Genomic DNA, 18,694 nt, shown 5'->3' on the forward strand with positions numbered 1-18,694 from the left:
AGGATCAGGCAATTTTCTCCTGTAGTTGAAACTTGATTTTCAAGCTTTATCTGTGATTTTCTAAAAGTTGGACCAAAGTGGAGGGTTTTTTTTCTTTTTAACAATATGAGAAAAGGCTCAACCAGGAACAGTGGGGCTACTTGGTATTCCTTTCCAGCATCATTATCGAATTTAATAAAGCCAGGAATTTGGGATTAACCTGAGACCCCTTTAGCAGACTGCAGGGGTGGGGGGGGGGGGGGGGGGGAAGAAAGAGGCTGGAAAGAGCTGGTTTCCTAAGCTCTGCAATTGTCAGGAAACTTTCCAAAGAAACAGTGCCTTGGGCCTTAGACTTCTCAAATATCTGTAACGTCCTTCTAACAATATGCTCACAACCCATGTGTTTTTTCGTTTTAATTTAAAAGCTGTTGAGACTTCCCTTAAATTGGAATTTCCAAGTTGAAGCCTCAAAACAATCACATCCCTAGGCCTGTTTCCATAAAACCGCCCGGGAAACCTCCAAGGGATAACCCAGAGAAGCGAGCCTCTGCTGAGGCAGCGTGGGCCGTCCTCGGCCCGCAGCTGCCCCGAGCGCCCCTACCTGCAGCCGCAGCTGCCACCGCCATCTCTCGGGCTTCTGCTCCGCCGGCCGCCCCCAAACCGGAGCTGGTCCCTCTCGCGTTCGAATTCCCCGGAGGCCCCGCCTCCTCCTGGCCTTTCAACCAATGGCGAGAGTGAGGCCGGCTGAGGCTCCGGAAGGGGCGGGGTCATCCCCAGCCGTCCCACCCCCCACACTGAGCCTTTTCCGGCTAGGCAGCAGTCGTGGCGTCTGCGCAGGTGTGCGCCCCTGCGCTCCTCGCTAGGGGGCGGGCTTCGGGGCTTCCGAAGGACTGAGAGAGTGGCTTGCCCCTGGTCAGTCCTGTAGCTAGAAAATGCTTGTTTACTGACTCCGTGGTGGTCGGGATTCATCATATTTATGGCTAGAAAGGTCCTTGAAGATCATCCAGGTCGGTGATTCTCAGACTTTTTGGTCTCAAGATCCCTTGACATCCTTCACGGTTGTTGAGGACCTAGCCAGGGATGGCAGGTTGGGGGGATGCTCATCGATTGATTGCAGATTGGGGGGATGCTCATCGATTGATTGCAGATTGGGGGGATGCTCATCGATTGATTGCAGGTTGGGGGGATGCTCATCGATTGATTGCAGGTTGGGGGGATGCTCATCGATTGATTGCAGATTGGGGGGATGCTCATCGATTGGGGATCGGCTGAACAAGCTGTGAATCCTGTGGTGCCGCAGGACATGAGGAGCAGGACGCTCCCAGAAAAACCCGGAGAGACCTGCAGGAACTGAGGCAAAGTGAAACGAGGCGAGTCAGGACAGCTCGGGACGACGAGGACTCGGGATCCCCCAGGAGGCAAGATGCAGTAGAGTTGGCACTTTAGGCTCAGCAGTTTTTTCCCTACAACCACACTGGAAGTTGGGAACAGGAGCATAACTGGTGAAACGGACCAATTTTAAAATCACTATTTTTACATCTGCCTTTAAGGTTAACAAAGCACTTTCCATCTGATCCTCACAACAACCCATAAGACTCCCTGGGTTGTGTGGTTTGATGTAGACGTAAGGCAACAGGAAGTCAGGGTATCATTGTGCTAATTATGTAGCAAGAGGATGTAAGAGTGGCATTATCTACAGGTGGCACTCTACTGGAGCCACCAACCCAGCTTTCTCAGTTTCTTGGGCAGGATAGCCAGCCTAAGAACCTGCAATAGCCTGCCTGGCCCGTAGGTGGACTACAGCCTTCAAACACCTGGGCTGCTCAATCCTTTCACCCCCCTCCCCTTCCCAGAAAAGTTCATGCTATAGCAGGGCTCGGATTTTGTTCAGCAGTTTGGATTAACTTCTCATTGGCTGGTCCAATATTAATCTAGGGAATGAAATGGAAAGTTGCTCCAAATATTGAAAAACCAAAATCTGACACCTATATCTAGCTCCTAATCCCTACCTGGGTTTTTCTTGTTGTTTAGTCATGACCCATTTGGGGTTTTCCTTGGCAAAGATACTGGAGAGGGTTATCATTTATTTCTCATTTGGGGGATGAGGAAACTGAGTTAAGTGATGTGCCCAGGGTCATACAGCTACGAAGTATCTGAGGTCAGATTTGAACTCAGGTCTATCCCAACTAAAGGCCCACTGCTCTATCCACTGAGCCATCTAGGTTCCCCCCTCTCAATGTATTGCATACTGCACCCATAGATTTAGAGACAACATGTTGTGATCTTATAGCTTATTATTCATAATAGAGTAAACTGAAAAAAAAAAAGCTAGATAACATGCTTCTGAATGGTGGCATCCTTTTCCTGATAGTTCCCAAAATGTCTCCCAGTTGTTCTTCCAGATATTTGAATGTGGCTCAGAGAAATCCTGACCACAGTAGCCTGTGGCCCAAAAGAAAGGAATGAGGGAAAGGAGAGTCTGAGTCCTGTCTCAGGGATTAGAGATCAGAGATAGGGGAAAATCAGTGAAGACAGTGAGTGAAATCAGCCCAATGGGATTCATAATAACTGATAGTTTCTGCTCCTCTGTATCCTTTCTCTCGTTATGGCTTCCAGCTCTTTTCTCTGCTTCTGATCAGGAGGTTTTCAGATGTACTGGCCTACAGTCACTTTAGTTTCTTGACAGTGTGCCTGCTGCCTAGCGCTTGGTGTGGTCTGCACCTATTTGCCCTCTCCCCTCTCACTCATGGAAGTCTGCAATGGTAAGGTCAGGGGAAGGAAGATAGGAAGTAAACCCCACAGTGTATATATCACTATATATATATGTCCTCATGCAATCCTATGTCTTTCTATTCTAGAACATAGCCAATGCAGAACACTGCCCTGACCTCTGTGGCAGCCTCAATTCTGATAGTGTGTTTCACAAATGCTGTTTTGTTTCTCTCCCTTTGTAAAAGATTCTTGGACTGCAGAGTCTCCACAGAGGTAAGAAACAGTGCAAAAGCATTGGGGACATAAAAGTTAAATGTGTTCTTGCTCATTTGGTCAGAGGGAAGAGTTTCTGATAGTGGCCTTTTCCAGGCCAGGACATGGGAGGATCTGGGGCCATAGTGGAGTTTCAAGAATTCTTGCAGAAATAATCATAAGCTTCCCTATATATTGCAAGAGAGAAGTGCAGGGATAGTGTTCCTGAACCCCAATTTTTTAGGCGGTATGATCTTTTAATCTAGCTTTCTAGTTGACAAGGGAGATTTCTTGAGTATCACCAGTCTTGGAAGTTGCCTCCAAAGTATTCCCAGATTCAAGAACTGCAAAGCAGATCCTCTAGAAGAAAAAGGATTTTCCAGAAAGGGATCTTGTGGGAGAAAGAACAGAAACATCTACATGGCCGTATATACAGAGAGCTGCTAGTATAGAAGACCTATATGTTATTGCCCATTTTAATACCAAGTTTTGGGAATATTTTGGGAATATTTCTCTTAGTGAGAAAGGAATTGTCTGCCCAGAAATCGCAAAGTGTGTTTGCCTTCCAGAAAGAGTCCAAATCAAAGGGTGGTACTATATGTATGGAAGGGACTGCTTAACACTCTGGAATTCTTTGGACTGCCTGATGGTAGCAAGTTCATTTTCCTTTGGAAGAGCTTCTAGGCTACTATGAATACTAACTGCATTTTCTATGTCTATTTACAGACTCCTGTGAGACTTTTGTATTTCTTTGGAATAAAATACTGTCTTGTATCAGACATGCATTTATTACCTCGAATGTTTATATCATACCTAGGGAATTTATCTGCATCTGTGGAAACCTAGACATATGTTATATTTAAGCTACATATGGTGACTCAGAGAAAATCTGGAGAGGGGTATAGGAGCCAAAAGAGAAAATTGCTTTTAGGGGCCAGACTCTAAGATTAGACCTGGTCTTTGTGAGCCTGAAACTTGGAGATCCCCAAGTCATGGGTTACAAAATCATGCTGTCATCCTTCTCTTCTTGTGTCAGGGGTTATCCTCAGTCATCCTCCTCTTCTGGGGTCAAGATAACTTCTGGACTAGGAGTGATCTTAGGGTCAGAGCCCCAGTTCTGGGAAGGATAATCATAGACACTTAAAATGTTAGAGCCATAAGGAACTGTTGAGATAATCAGGGCTTATCTCCCTATCTTACCTGTGAGGAAACTGAGGCCTCTCAGAAACTGAGGAACTTGCCCAAGATCACAGATTTAGTATCAGAGCTGGTACCAGAACGTTGACTTCCTGTTCAGTGCTCACATTGCTGTCAAGATTTAGGGTTCAGAACAAACGAGAGGATAAGGTCAGGAGCCTATTAGGGAAGTCACACAGACTCTTGAGGGAAAACGGGATGTTGTACCTGGCAGCAAGGGTAGACTGAAAAGTCCTTATAGTAGTTGGTAATTTGTGTAGCACAAGGCAGTTTACAAAGGCCTTTACATACCCTAACTCATTAAAGCCTTACCACACCCTCTGAGACACTACAATGAGCAGTATTTGTTGCAGAAGAACACCATGCCATCAGAGAAATGATGACATGACTTACACTTGACTTTGTTTTGAGTGAGGGAGGGCTGTGCAGGTCACCAGCCTCACTTCTCCAGAGCCATTAAAGCTTTGCCACAACCTCTGAGGCACTACAATGAGCAGTAGCCATTGATTAGAAGAGAAAAATGAACCCCAGGTTTAGGTGACTTGCTTGTGGTCAGACACATAGTAAATGTCAGAGGTGGGGTTTGAATCCCTATTATCTGACTCTGTCCATCTCAAGGTTGAGCAAGCAAAAAAAAAAAATCTATCTTAGGATGAGGAGGAGAGTAGGAGAGCAGAACTGGAGAGGAGCCACAGCAACCATCTCCATACCATCTCTAAAATTCCAGGTTTGGTAAACACTTCCATCCCTGTGTTCTTCAGGAAAAGATGGTCCTTGCTAGGCCCTTATATCTGCTCTTGAGAAAATGTCTTTGATATACATTATCTCATCTGAACCCAACCACAGCCCTGTGAAATTAAGATAGATAATGTTATCTTCATTTTATAGATGGGAAAACAGGCTCAGAGAGGGTAAGACTGTTGGAGATACCCCCAAGCATCCTTTGGCCTAATGCCAAACAGAATTACTGAACTTTGAGGTTCACAGATACAAACAAAGGCACACTTGCTCTGGGTTAGAGGCACACAATGGAAACACACTTTCACACACTGGCTTCAGCAATATCCTTTTATTTGAACCCTTTAGTAGGTGATGGGTAGGGTTTGAGGGGACAAGGACTTTCCCAAGGAGAGACAGCTCCTGGGCCTGCTATGTCTGGATGATTATCAGCCGCTGTAATCACTGGGATAAGAATCCCAGTGTAGGCCAATAGCATCGATAAGGGAGCCAGCACGGCCGCTAATGAATCGAAGAACAGTGTCGGGGTACAGTGGGGCAGCATTGAAGCTGGTGCCTGTGTCCTTGCCAAAAGGCATGTAGCGGCCCTTGTCTGTCACTAATACCAACTTCCGAAGGTATTTCTTATATTTGCCAGACACTTGGATGATTGACTCGCCTGGATACAGGAAAATCTCCTCCAGGTCACCTTGGGTACCCCCAACATAATTGCTCCACTCCTTGCCATATCGGACCTGGAGTCTGTGGTGGGAGAGGAAGAAGGAAGAAAAAAGAGAGACAGGTCTTTAGCATCCTACTGAGAAGAAAGGTAGAATAATGTCGTAGACAGTGCTGGCCTTTGAGATTGAACATTATGTATTATAAACATGGCAAGCATTTCTCAAGCACCTACTCTGTGTAAAGCACTGTGCTAGGCAGAGGGGAGATATGTATTAAGACAGAACATTATACCCTTAATAATAATAATAGTCAGCATTTAAATAGTGCCTTAAGATTTGCAGAGTGCTTTATACAGGGTGCTAATCGAATTAAGGATTTAAAGGAGGGCCAGAATTCAACAGGTGATAAAAGCATTTTAGGCACAACCTAAGGAAAAAAATGCAGGGGCAGGAGCATGCAGAGCACATTTGAAGATCAGAGAAGACTAGTTTAGCTGGAGTGTGGAATACCAAGTGGAGAGTAGTATGAGATATGTTTGGAAAGATAAGACTGTAGAAGACCTTGAGTGCCAGGCAAAGAAATTTACTTAAGGAGACAAGAGTATAAAAATGCTGCAGATGTTTGAGAGTGGAACAAAACCATGAGGACATATTATCCTCACATGAAGGAGGTAGATGGTGGAAAAGAAAGGCCTCTGAGGAGGCTATGACAGAACTTTAGAATGGTAGTCCCAAGTAGCTGTGCTAGTATAGCAGAAGTGGGAACAGAGAAGGAAGCAAATGGAGAAATTGCCCCATAGTCAATCCCTGATTAACTATGAGAGCTGAGGGAGAGGGAAACATTAAAGATGACCCCAGGGATTTGAAACTGGGAGACTGGGTGAATTGTAATGCCCCTAAAACAGTGAAGTTAGAAGGAAGAAAAGGTTTGGGGGGAGACAAGAAAAAGGCTGGGGGGAGATAAGGTTGATTTTGAACATGTTCTGTGAGACTTTCAGAAGAAAATATAGGTGTAGATTCCAGAAGAAAGGATAAGGAATGGAGATGATGGATTCTGGAGTCATTTATACAGAGGTGGTACTTGAAACTATCATAGCAGTTAAGATTGCTGACGAGAGATGAAGGCCAAGCACAGACACTTGAGGAAAATGAAGGAAAAGAGGATGAGGAGTCAGAGAAGGAACATCTAGAGAAGTAGGAGGAAAACCAGGAGAGTAGGATGTCTCTGAGGCTGATGGGGACAAAGCATCGGGAAAGAGAGGTGGGTCAACATTGTCAAAAGCTACAGAAAGGTCAGGAGAAGATCAGGACTGAAGAAGAGATCCCAGGATTTGGGAGATCATTGGTGATCAGAAAGAATGGTTGCAGCAGAGAATCCAGAATGGCAAGGATCTGAAAGGAGAATGAGTGCTTAGAAAGTAGAGGCATCAGGCAGAGAGAGATTTTCCAAGATGTTTAGCAGTGAAGGGGAGAGATGAGATGTCAGTAGGATACACTAGATAGGATATTAATGACCAGGGAGTCATGGGAGATGCATGAGAGCAATGGGATGATTGCCAGAGCAATTTCCTGGAGGAGGCAAGAAGGAATGGGATGAAGTGTGTAAAAGTCGCACTCAGTAAGCGTTTAATAAATGCTCATTGACTTGGACGGTTGAATGCCTAGGGGGATCAGCTTTAATGAACAGTAGGTCTTCTGTGACCAGGAGGTAACAGTGAGGAAAGAATGATGGTAAGAATGAAAGATACTGAGGAAAGAAGAAGGAGTCTAAGGGAGTCAAAATATCTGGGTCTTCCTGGGTTCTCCCACTTGCTAACAGTGTCCTTATGGGCAAGTCACTTCATCTTCTCATCTTTCCTCATTTGCTAAATAGTAGCCCATAACATTTGCTTTGCCTGTCTCCAGGGTTTTTGTCAGTAACAAAAATAAGATAAGGTTGAGAGAAATATTTGAAAACTGTAACCTATATAACCTATGTAACCTATGTAATCTATGTAATCTATGTAACTTTAAATAAGCCTGTATATAAACCTATATAGACTCCATCCAAGCAAAGAAGATGAAGGGGCCTCTCTCCAGGTGATCACAGGGAATGAAATGTTCCTTGTAGAATGAAAGAAGGGAATCAATGTGAAAATGAAGAAGAAAAGGGATCTGAAAAGGTGGAGAGGAATCTTGACCTGTATTTGAAAGCAGGAGAGCATAAGGAAGTGACAAAAGAGAAAGGGAAGAAGGATCTTTGAACAGTTGGGAGCAAAGTCATTGATAAGAAAGGCCTCCTGAAGAGGAAGGCACTATAGTGTCTGAAAAGAAAGCAGCTGCTTGGCTTCCAAAGACGGAGGATAGGGGTCCACCCATATTATCAGGAGAAAGCTCATCGGGTCAGGGTCAGAGGAAGAAGACATGAGTAACGGTGGTTGCTGACTCCTTGTTACAAACTTCTTTGTCAGCTTGACCCTAACAATATGAAGAACCACAGTCTGGGTATGTATCCAGGAGGCTACAGGGAACCTCCAAAGACTTTTCAAACCCAGTGACTGCTATCTATTTCTCATGAGGCATGTGGGTAGAGATGATATATCCAGGAATAATCTTAGAAACATTGCCAGGGATAATGAAATTTGGGGAAAGAAATGGAAAGCTCTCAGTGCTGGCAATCAAAGACAAAAGTTTCAGAAGGGAAAGGACATTCTGAGAAGTAAACACCTGGTCCAGCACTTAGCACAGTAGATGGCAGGTGGTACAAACTTAATAAATGTTTAGTTATTGATTGGTTGACTGGTTAAGAAGATGTCAGGCAACAGGCTTTGTATTTCTGGACCACAGCTTAAAATATGTGAAAGATGATGGTCTTGGCCAGGGATAGAGAGCATCTAATAAGGGTTGTTAAGAGTATTTTTGACTGGAAGCTTTCAAATGTGATCAAAAGGGCTTACAACTGAAAAGGAGGGGGAAAAAGAAAACTGCCTACCTTTCTTGATGAAACTTGGTAGTGTAGAGAATAGTGGCAATGTAGGAAATATAACAATAGATTTCCAGAGATTCACAGGAGAAAAAGTTTTATAGAAGCCAGTAATAAGCATCTGCACAAAAATGCCCCAAGTATCAGTAACAAGCAAAACTAAGAATCGTAAAGAAGGAGTTTGAGTCACAAATATGTCTGATACTTGAGAGGATGGGACTCATGATTGGAAAGATCTCTGAAAGGAGATGCTTTATTCAAAAAACAACAGGATAGGTAAGTGAGGGAGTGGTAGAGGAGTAATTGAAAAAATCCAAGGATAAGAAAGTGACAAGTAGTGAGGGCCAGCCCCACTCAGGATCCTCACCCCACAATGTAGTAGTTGCTGACCCGGATTCGGAGGGCAGTGATGGGGCCATCTAGCTGGTAGCCTGAGTGGGAGAAGCGTTCTCCTCCCCCTCCTCCATACTCTCCATTGTAGGAGGATAACCGTGGCTGAACTAGAGACAAAACAATTGATAAGGGGGACAAAGAAGGTGGCAGTACCACCAAAACTCAGTTACCCTCTCTAGGAGTCCCCCCACAGATCTGCATTCTTTCCAGACCCAAGGTTGAATGTCCATCCCATACACCTCTCAAGTCTCAGGTGCCCTCTCTGGACCTAGGTATCCTGTGCATACAGATCACTTACCAGACTCAGCTGACACACAGAATAGGGCAAGGAGAGTCAATGCCAACATCCTAGGAGCCAAGACGGAAGGAGATGAAATGGATTCACCTGATTTGTTCTTACATCAGACCCAGTTATCTTCATTTCCTAACTCAGTCCCAGGCTTCCTACCCACATACCTCAGCTCCTGGCATCCCTACACCCCATCTCAGACCCCTGGGGTCTGCCTTTCTAACCTTGGCATCCTCATACCTCTAACTTATGGCTCTAACAAATCTACAGGGACTAGGCATTCCATACCCCCTCACCTGGCAGATCCCAGTGTAGTGTGACCTTATGGAAAAGCCAAGTTCTTTTAACTCAGGCCCAGACCCTCCCGTATTTCTTATCCTGTGAATTTCACCTCCTGAATAAATACTGTAAAGCCATTAGGATCAGGTGTGGTGTAGATAGCCAGATATATCCCCCTGGTTCCTTCCTTCTCTTGGGTCTCTCTCAGGGTCGTAGCTGCCTGAACCAGTGTCCCAGAACAAAAGGAGGAGTAAAGATAGTGGCATTGGGGTAGTCATGGGCAGCAGAGAGGGGAGGCCTAAGGGGGAGATAGAAGAAGGGACATCCTAAATGATATGACACTGAAGGCACTGGAAAAGGTCACTGTCCAAAATTATATCCTTTATCCTGCCTCTCACAGTGCCTGAAATTCTACCATTAGTTATTTCTTCCTGAACATCAGTCACTTTTCTCTATAGGCTTTTGAAAGGTAAGTCACCCACAGGCACAAAAGATTTTCAGTTCCTCTCATTTCAAAGCAAATGAATTGATCAGGGAACCCACACAGCAAGAGAAAGAAGTCAAGGCTGACAAAAGAGAAATGAGAGTAGAAAGGGGAAGGAGTTCTTAGCACCTGACTTTTCTTTCACTCTGATTTTGTTTACTAGTCCTTGGGACAGACACAGTCTCCAAAGAGAGAATGTAGCTTAGATCCCCACAAAGAGACACGAGCTGATAATAACAACTTGAATTTTTATAATCCTGTAATATAATCCTGTTATACCTACAACCTCCCTGTGAGGTAGCTGGAACAAGCATAAGGTCCATTTTACAGATAAGGAAACTGAAGCTTGCCCAAGATCATACAGCCCCAGTCAGTGTTAGAATTAGGATTTGATCCCAGGTCACCTAATTCCAAATCTAGCTCTCTTTCCACTATACTACTATAAAGGCCTAAGGGTCTTTGTGGGTGGGTCAGGACTGATTCAGACCCTCCAGGACAACAAAGGTCAATTTATCTTTGTTACATTATCCTGCTGAACCAAAGCAAGAGCTTTCCTCCTTTTCCTCAGATAGACCTGCTTGTAGCAGGAAGCACCCTGACGTATCCAGGATGGCCTGCTAGCACAGGTTCTTAGATTTGCTTTTCTAAAAAGAAAGCAATTTTTGAGGGGTCAACAGTCTTCTTTAATCACATATACCAAGAGAGAAAACAGAAAATACAAGCAGAGAAATAAGGGCCAACAGACAGGGCTTCTAACTGTCTGACCATAAGCAATACATACAATACATCACAGATCAACAGCTGGGAGAGATCTCCGTTGCAAACTACATAGGGAATTATGCCCTAGATCAGGAGTGGGGAAGCTGCAGCCTTGAGGCCACATGTAGCCTTCTAGGTCCTCAAGCAAGTTCTGTGAAGTTTGGATCCAGTTCAAGGCCTTAGAGGGTCACATGTGACCTTGAGGCTGAAGGTTCCCCACCCCTGCCCTAGATTGTCATGCCCATTACCTGTGGGTGGCCCTGACGCTCTGTCCTGTGCCCTCTTCTTTCTCTATGGTATAATAGCTCACCTGGTAATCTCATCAACTAGCCCTAGTCTCTTCTAAGCTACAATTCCATACTTCCAACTACCTCTTGGATATGCAGAATTGAATGTCACACAGGCATTTCAAACTTGATATAGGTCCCAACCTGAACTTATTATCATTCTTCCCAAACTTTCCTCCCAACTTTCCTGTTTCTGCTGAGGGCACTACCATCCTCTCAGTTACCTGTGCTTGCAACCTCACTGTTGTCAACTGGACCACACCAGTATTTAACCTGTGCATGGCCAGAGCCAAACAGAGCAGGCTAGAGACAGCAGAGTCAGTAATCAAACAGAAGCACAATTTCAAAGTAAGGGAAACAGCTTGTAAGCAAGGAGGGGATCTAGACATGTGTGCTGCAGCCACTCCCCTAGTGGGGGGACCCAAGGCAGCATGGAGAGATCTCAATACTTATAGCAATGGCTACACAATGAGGTAACTGCAACAATGAGACGAGTTTGATTCATAGCAGGGCTTCATGACCAGAACATGGATACAGCAAGTGCTTGTCCAAGCTCAGAAAATACCTGCTGCTGGTCAAAGCAACACAATAATTACATGATTTTGCCAAGGGTGAGATCATCCAGAGGGGAAGTCCAAAGAATTATTGTTATGCCAGGTTCAAGGTGTAGCTTGCTTGTTGGGCCTTAGTCTAGAAAACAGAGCATTTCTTAATATCTTGACATTTTGTCTTTTTGGTCAAAGTGAGTAGGTCGAAAGAACCCATACTCTTTAGCCAACAAAGGAGAGGCAGGTATAAGCCAAGATGCCAGGAGAGGCCAGTTCGGCCAGGATGAGCATTTTTATCCCAGGAGATCTGTTCCTTGAGGAGACCTATCGGAGAAGTGTGCCCCAGGTATCATTGTTGGCAATCGTTTGCTAGCAAGCAGAAAAGAGAGAGGGACCAAGAATGGAGACACTTTGACATCATGAATCAACACATGCTTGAAACAGGGAACATAATGAAAGGGAAGAGGAAAAAAGGACCAGGACAGTATACTAAACCCTCATCCAGAATCTTGGGATAGATATGCTGTCTATGGATGTCAGCTGCTTCTGGGTCCATGCTAGAAGAATCTTGAGGAGAGCTAAGTTCAAACAATGCAATAAAGTTTTCTCATAATTCCCATAATTGCATAATTACATTGTCAGGTACAGATCAAACTACTTAGAGTGCTCACAATGGTGTGTGTGTGTGTGTGTTAGTCCTTCATTGCTGAAGAAGACCATGCCATTCGAGAAATAATGATATGACTTGCACTTGACTTTGTTTTGAGTGAGGGAGGGCTGTGCAGGTCACCAGCCTCACTTCTCCTCCAGAGCCATCTGAGTCCAGTGACCAGATATTCATCAGGATGACTGGAGATGACCCAGAATGAGGCAATTGGGGTGACTTGCCCAAGGTCACACAGCTAGTGAGTGTCAAGTGTCTGAGGTGAGATTTGAACTCAGGTCCTCCTGACTCCTGCACTGGTGCTCTATTCTCTGCACCAAAGCTGCCCCAAATATTCTGGAGCGGTATGCATATTGTCCAAGAAAAGATATCTAGGGATCAGATAACTACATGAGACATCTGGGACTCAAAATGTGCGAGTTGAATGGACATTGAGAATGGGTTAGCAGGATACAAGACGATGTCAGTTAATATTGGTGATAATTATTGTATCCCTTTAGTCTTTTGGTTCAAGATGTTTATGTTTAAGTTTTCTTGGTTACCTTGGTGATATGTAAATCTCCCCTCTCAAAACTAGTCCTAGTGGTATGCCATTTCCTTCTCTGGGACATCAGGGAATGTATCCTAGTGTGTATCCTAGTTACCCATTCTCAATGTCAATTTAACTAGCATATTTTGAGTCCCAGATATCTCCTGAAGTTATCTGATTCTTAGATATCTATTCTTGGAGAATATGTATATTCTCAGGACGGCTCTAAGAGAGGCTCTGCTTCTTTACCATTATCAATGAAATTTATGTGTAAAATCCTTACTCCAGTTTCTAGAACTTATTACTAAAACATACTCAAAGTCTGAATTTCCATGATGAATAAACTTGGAAGCCAATCATATACATAGGTATATAGCTCTTAGAGAAATCAGTCTAATCCTGTTGCTTTCTAAAAATTTACTATTCCATTTAATTAGAAAATTTTCCCATTACATCTTTGTCTTATTACCTTGTTCAATCATTCCTCCCTTAGGAGGACATTTCCCCTAGATTATAATTTGACCACAAATATAGGTTAATTGTAACATTCATATTTGCATCCTAATATGGTAACTCAGATGTTTCCGTGTCAATCTTTTATTTAATAGATTTAATATTGTACTTACCAAACTTCTAGATTATAGAAATTTGATATAAAAAGGAAAAGAGGGACATGGCTATAACAATTTCATGTATTATAACAGGAAAAAACTCCCTTAACTCTGATTCCAGGCATGAGTCATATATAACAGCCAATCATATAGTCACAAGGTATTAACATGTAGCTTTTGGAATTGTCTTGCTTGACTGTAATTACTTCTGTGACTCTTGTCCTCCACTGTGCGTTAAACCAATTAGTCCAATAACCCTATTTTCTTTCTTTCTTTTCTTCCCCTTCTTAAAAGTATTTTTTATCATGAACTTAAATATCCTCCTTAAAGGGTACACACAGCAGCACATAGAAAAAGTATACGAAAACAAGGATCTCTACTTCAGTCCTCTGGCTTTTTAAAGAATTCCACAGGTTATTTTCAAAACTATCTTTTTTCTTGTACTTCTTTCTGTGCATTTACAAAAACTTCAGTCTTTTGTCTCGGATCTTTCTTAGTGGCACCATGGGTCACCTGCTGCTCTACTGGAGTCACCCTTGCAAATTTGGCCAAGGGTTTCCGTCATGCTGTGTCTGTTCGAACCGGCATGGCCTGATCCGCAAGTACGGTGTGAACATGTGCCACTAGTGCTTGAGGCAGTATGCGAAAGACATCAGTTTCAAGTTGGACTAAGTTATGTATGGATCTCACTTCAGTGATTACATGAGCATCAGTGATGACCATTTGACTGGATTCTGGACAACTGTTTGATCTACCCACCTAAAGATCTGATTCTGTTGTACATGCTATGCTAATTTGTATATTTAATTAAAAAAGGTCATCTTCAGTAAAAAAAAAATTCAGTGCTCTTCTTTTTGGGACATTATTATTGCTAACCTAACCTTCATCTAATCCTTATTAAAAATGGAGAGAAAAATACCCTTATAGCAAGTAAAACATAGTTAAGAAAAGTGAATCCACACATTGGTCATGTACAGATATTTGGACATTGAGTCCAAATTGAGTCCTTCATTGTACCATGCTTCATCATAGGTACTCTGCAGCTAGCCATTAACATGGGCAGTCATTGCATCCATCAGAGTTCTGACATCTTTCAAATTTGCTTTTCTTTACAATATCATTGTCCTTACGTAAATTGCTCTTGTGGTTCTGTTCCCTTCATTCTGCATCAGCTCCTATTTTCCAGGATTCTGTGAAATAATTCATTTTATCAGCTCTTAAGAGCACCAACATTCCTCTACATTCATATGCCATTAGTTGTTTAACCATTTTCTAACTGATAAATACCACTTCAGATTCTCGTTCTTGTTTTTGCATTTTTTCTCCCTCCCCCCCTTAAATTTCTGCCTTCAAGATCAGGAGTTGGTTTTGTCTCCTGGCGTAGTTTTGATTGCTGTTTCTCCCTTCCTAGTGTTATCCTCCCTCTTAACCAATCCTCTCCCTATGCTTGCTCATTTCTCTGTTGGGTTTGATGTATTTCTATACCAAAATGTGTACGTGTGTGTGTGTGTGTGTGAGTATATGTGTTCAACACTCCATTGTTTATTTCATATGAATTAGTTTCATCTGATGCTTCCCCATCCCTTCTATTTGTGTGTACTTTTCTCATACATCCCAATTATGAGAAACAGTCAAACCCCTTTCTTCTTTCTATACTAGTGGATTCCTTTTACTGTCTTTTCTTCTTCTCCCTTTCAAAACCCTCAGAATAGAATCATTCCATTCCCAGGTCCTCTGTTTGATTTATTTAATGCCCTCACTACCTTCTGAAGACATGATTCTGAAGGGACACTAATTTCTTCTCCCCATATTAGAAAGTTAGCTCTATGTTATTATATAGCCATTTCCAATTGTTTAAATACCATTACCTTTCTAGGTTTCTCTTAACTTTTGTTTGTGTTTCAAAGATCCTCCTCAGCCCTGTGCTTTGCACCAGAATGGATTGAAAGTTCTCTCTCCCACTAAAGATCTTCTCCCCCTCCACTTTTTTTCCCCCTGCAAGGTTATACTCAGCTTTACAGGGCAAGTTATTCTTGATTGTAAGAGTAAATCTTTTGACTTTTGGAATATTGTATTCCAAGATTGCCTCTCATTTACGATTGAAGCTACCAGGTCTTGAGTGATCTTGACTATGATTCCTTGGTGCTTGAACTCCTTTCTAGATGTTGTTGTGAGGTTTATGTAGTAGCACTCTTTAGTCTCAGTGTGGAGCCCAGGAACCTTGAAAGTTCCTGTAGTGGGAAACTGAATTGTGAGGCCCAGACGAGGACGTAGACCAGGAGTTGTGAGATACAGACCAAATCTTTTCTTAGGACTAGGAAGTGGCAAGATTTGTGCAGAAACCTATAGGTCTAGGTCTCCATTTTCCTTTGGTCATTTTTATGAGAGGTTTTGTAATTGTCATTCAGGGCACAGAGAGCAAGTAGCTGCTCAGATCCAACTGAGGCTTTGGAATTCAGAATGACAGGCTGCAGAAGTGACAAATTGCTATTGTCTGGGACTCTGTTTGCATATGATTGCCACTAGAGGAGGAACTGCAGAGACCAAGCCAGTGTTCCCATGAATCCATAGCACCTAGAGACTGGCAGCTATTGAAAATCCTGTTGGCTGGTGGCATGGAAGATTTGACCACTCTTTCCTATCACAGTTCCCCAGTTTTTCCTTGCTAATATCCCTGATCTCAAGAAGGGTCCCACAAATGACATTTTTTTAGGGAAAAAGTCCCTTTTTAATCTTTCCTATGACCTATGGGAGTGAGAGATTCAGAACTGTTTTTCCAGTAATCCAAAGATCTGGGAGGAGAAATGGGAGGAATTTGAGGAAATGATTAGAAAAGGAGGGTTCCACATATGAGTGCTTGACATTTTTCCTTTCATTTTCCTATGTTCAATAAACTATGTGGTCACAGGACATGGAGTACCAGTATCCTATGAATGTTTAGCTGAGAGAAGAGAGTCCAGATGTTGAATAGGGACTGGGACTATAGGTTTCATTTAATTTCTTTTTTTGAGGCTGGGTTTCACTCAAGCTGAAAGTGTAAGGGTTACTTACAGATCCAGTGTCACTGCCAGTTTTCCTGGCACAAGAACATTGGTCTGCCCCTTTCTCCTGGGCATTCAGCATAGTAATGCTAAACTTAGCTTGGATGCCTGATTGGCTTATTCTACTGAATGAGATGAGGAGACTGTGAAGACTTTTCATAATAAAAATATGGGGAATATTGGATTTCCTAAATAAAATTTCTCTTCCATAAGGCTTCTCTCCTTGGATACCTGAGTTTCAGGTATCCAGGGCTTGTGGATGGTCAGTTGGTTCCCTCCTCCCCACCCCCCACCTTACCAGCTACCAGCTTTCTTTGTGAAAGTGCTGTGGGCTGTAGCCAAAACTTGGAAGTCACTCAAATCTCCCCTTTGTTTGTTGTACTGTTGCCACATCAACGCTACCAGCTCCTACTTCTCCCCCTCCCCTCTTTTCTAAAGCCACATCAGCAGTTAAGTTAGATATTAGATGAGGTAATTGTGTTGGGAGAGGTGAAGATTTCCCGGGGTTTGCCTAGTTTTTCACGCTTAGATTGTGAGCCCGCCTCCCAGCCAATGGAGAGGTGGGATAGTGGGGAGGTGGGATTCTCTGTGTTAAGGTATAAAAATTGTGCTTTAATTTCTGTAAGTGGCCTCCTTCCATCAGGTTCCCCCACCTGGTGGAAGGATGTCCCTTTCTCAAGAATTGTAATAAATCTTTTTCTTTCTGTTCTTAGTGAGAAGCCTCTTCATTTATTTAAGATTTTGAGTAGGGGTCTTTTTATCCCACATGCTACCATAGCTTAGAACTCTTTTTTTTTTTTTTAAAGAATTTCAAAGAGTTTTCCCCCCAATTACATGGGAAATTTTTTTTAACATACTTTTTTTTTCAGACTTTTGAGTTCCAAATTCTTTTCCTCCTTCCCCTCCTCCCTCTTTGAGATGGTAAGCAATGTGACTGAAGTTATATATGTACAATTGTGTAAAACATTTTCATGTTAATCATGTGGATGAAAATGCAACAAACAAAAAAGAAAGTGAAAAAGTGTGTGCTTAGGTCTGCCTTCAGACTCCATTCTTTCTCTGGAAGCAGATAGCATGTGCCATCATGTGTCCTTTGGGATTGTCTTAGATCATTGTGTTTCTGAGAATTAGCTCAGAACTCTTGATCTATTAGTTTCAGCTTTCCTGAGAATAAGGATTAAAAGTATGTGCAACTGTAATCAGCAATGCAGTTCTTATTTTTAATATTTTGAACAATATTCCCTAGTTTAAATCTGAATCCAGCCACTGATACTAGTTGGTGTTTTGGGGCTCAGAGGCTGGGGAGGGAGATGGGTGGTGTCTATGTATCCTATTAGAAATTCTTGAATCTTCTTTCTTTCTTTCTTTATTTTATTTTATTATTTATTTTTTAACACAGTTTATAACAGATAAAGCAATTCCAACTTTTGGACAGGTGATACTTCTTTTTAAAGCATTTACAATATGGACCACAAAAGAAATTTTTTTAAAACATTAACCAACTGAGACACAAATAATATTTATGTTGCTAACTTCACTAGCTCTTGACCTAATTGTCTCCACAGTATTACTAAGAATTAAAGGACCCTAACTTATTGTTGTTGGTCTAAAGTCCCATGCCTAATAGCTTAATTTTAGACAACCTCGGATGTTCCCCTACCCATAATCTATAATTGAATAGATCTAGCATTAAGCTTATAAACCTTTTGACTATAGGAAATTGCCACCAATAGTAAGGACATTGCAGGGGTACAATATCACCCCAACTTCATGTCAATTCCAGGCAGGATTAGATTATCCACTTGCATTCAGTAAGGCTTAAAGTCTGCCAGGTGTCAGTGGGGAAATTGAGTCAGGAGAATCCTACCGCAGCCCATGCTGAACAGCCGCTCTCCTACCCTTCCCTCGAGAGCACCTTATGCAGTTCATACCAGCATCTCATCAGCTTACTGGCATCATGTATTGGAGGCTCAGATCGCCTTTCTTGCTATCCATACCTGGAGTTAGACTCAGAAGAACAGTCACTTAATAGTCCCATAGCATCTAAAAATGTCAAGTTCCAATAACCAGGTTTCAAATATGATTATAGTTTCACTTTGGCTGAGGAACATCTTTTGAGGCATGTCTTAAGTGACTTGCATCGTTTCTATACGTGTTCTAGTTCCTGATTAAATGGCAATCATAAAATCAAATTTACCATTAAAACCTTGACTTTTCCATCAACGCCAAATTTTACCCGAGGTTACCTTCCTCTAGGAAATTTAGACTGAAATTCTTTTCTCCAAACTAAAGATGTCATTGATTTATTCTC

General features: G+C 42.6%; 2 protein-coding genes and 1 pseudogene across 6 annotated transcripts in view; 1 reads left to right on the forward strand and 2 right to left on the reverse strand.

The window, feature by feature from the left end:
- Nucleotides 1–691, reverse strand: part of ZG16 (zymogen granule protein 16) — a 55,420-nt gene extending 54,729 nt beyond the window's left edge. For 2 of the 5 annotated variants that reach the window (XR_011964901.1, XR_011964895.1), the window contains exon 1: nt 581–672. The gene's annotated coding sequence lies outside the window, so the exon portion shown is untranslated. Of the gene's footprint in view, nt 1–580 lie in introns of all 5 variants that reach the window. The other 3 variants (XM_072599322.1, XM_072599321.1, XM_072599315.1) reach the window with 2 other exon arrangements.
- Nucleotides 692–1,287: 596 nt separating this feature from the next.
- LOC140497915 (small ribosomal subunit protein uS14-like) lies at nt 1,288–14,123 on the forward strand (annotated as a pseudogene).
- LOC140497899 (zymogen granule membrane protein 16-like) lies at nt 5,195–11,293 on the reverse strand. The gene is made up of 4 exons (XM_072599324.1): nt 11,215–11,293; nt 9,191–9,240; nt 8,867–8,999; nt 5,195–5,619 (listed from the first exon to the last, which is right to left on the reverse strand). The coding sequence occupies exons 2-4, from the start codon at nt 9,237–9,239 to the stop codon at nt 5,307–5,309; spliced, it is 495 nt and encodes a 164-aa protein (XP_072455425.1). The 5' UTR covers nt 9,240; nt 11,215–11,293; the 3' UTR covers nt 5,195–5,306.
- Nucleotides 14,124–18,694: the final 4,571 nt, after the last annotated feature.

This window comes from Notamacropus eugenii, chromosome 1 (genome assembly GCF_028372415.1).
Source record: "Notamacropus eugenii isolate mMacEug1 chromosome 1, mMacEug1.pri_v2, whole genome shotgun sequence".
NCBI lineage: Eukaryota > Metazoa > Chordata > Mammalia > Diprotodontia > Macropodidae > Notamacropus > Notamacropus eugenii.

Bases quoted from the DNA above. Each gene is read 5' to 3' on its own strand.
- LOC140497899 (XM_072599324.1), bottom strand. From the start codon at position 9,239: ATGTTGGCATTGACTCTCCTTGCCCTATTCTGTGTGTCAGCTGAGTCT. The intron at 9,000-9,190 runs GTAAGTGATCTG...TTTTGTCTCTAG, and splicing joins CTGTGTGTCAGCTGAGTCTG to TTCAGCCACGGTTATCCTCC. The intron at 5,620-8,866 runs GTGAGGATCCTG...CTCCCACCACAG, and splicing joins AGCAACTACTACATTGTGGG to ACTCCAGGTCCGATATGGCA.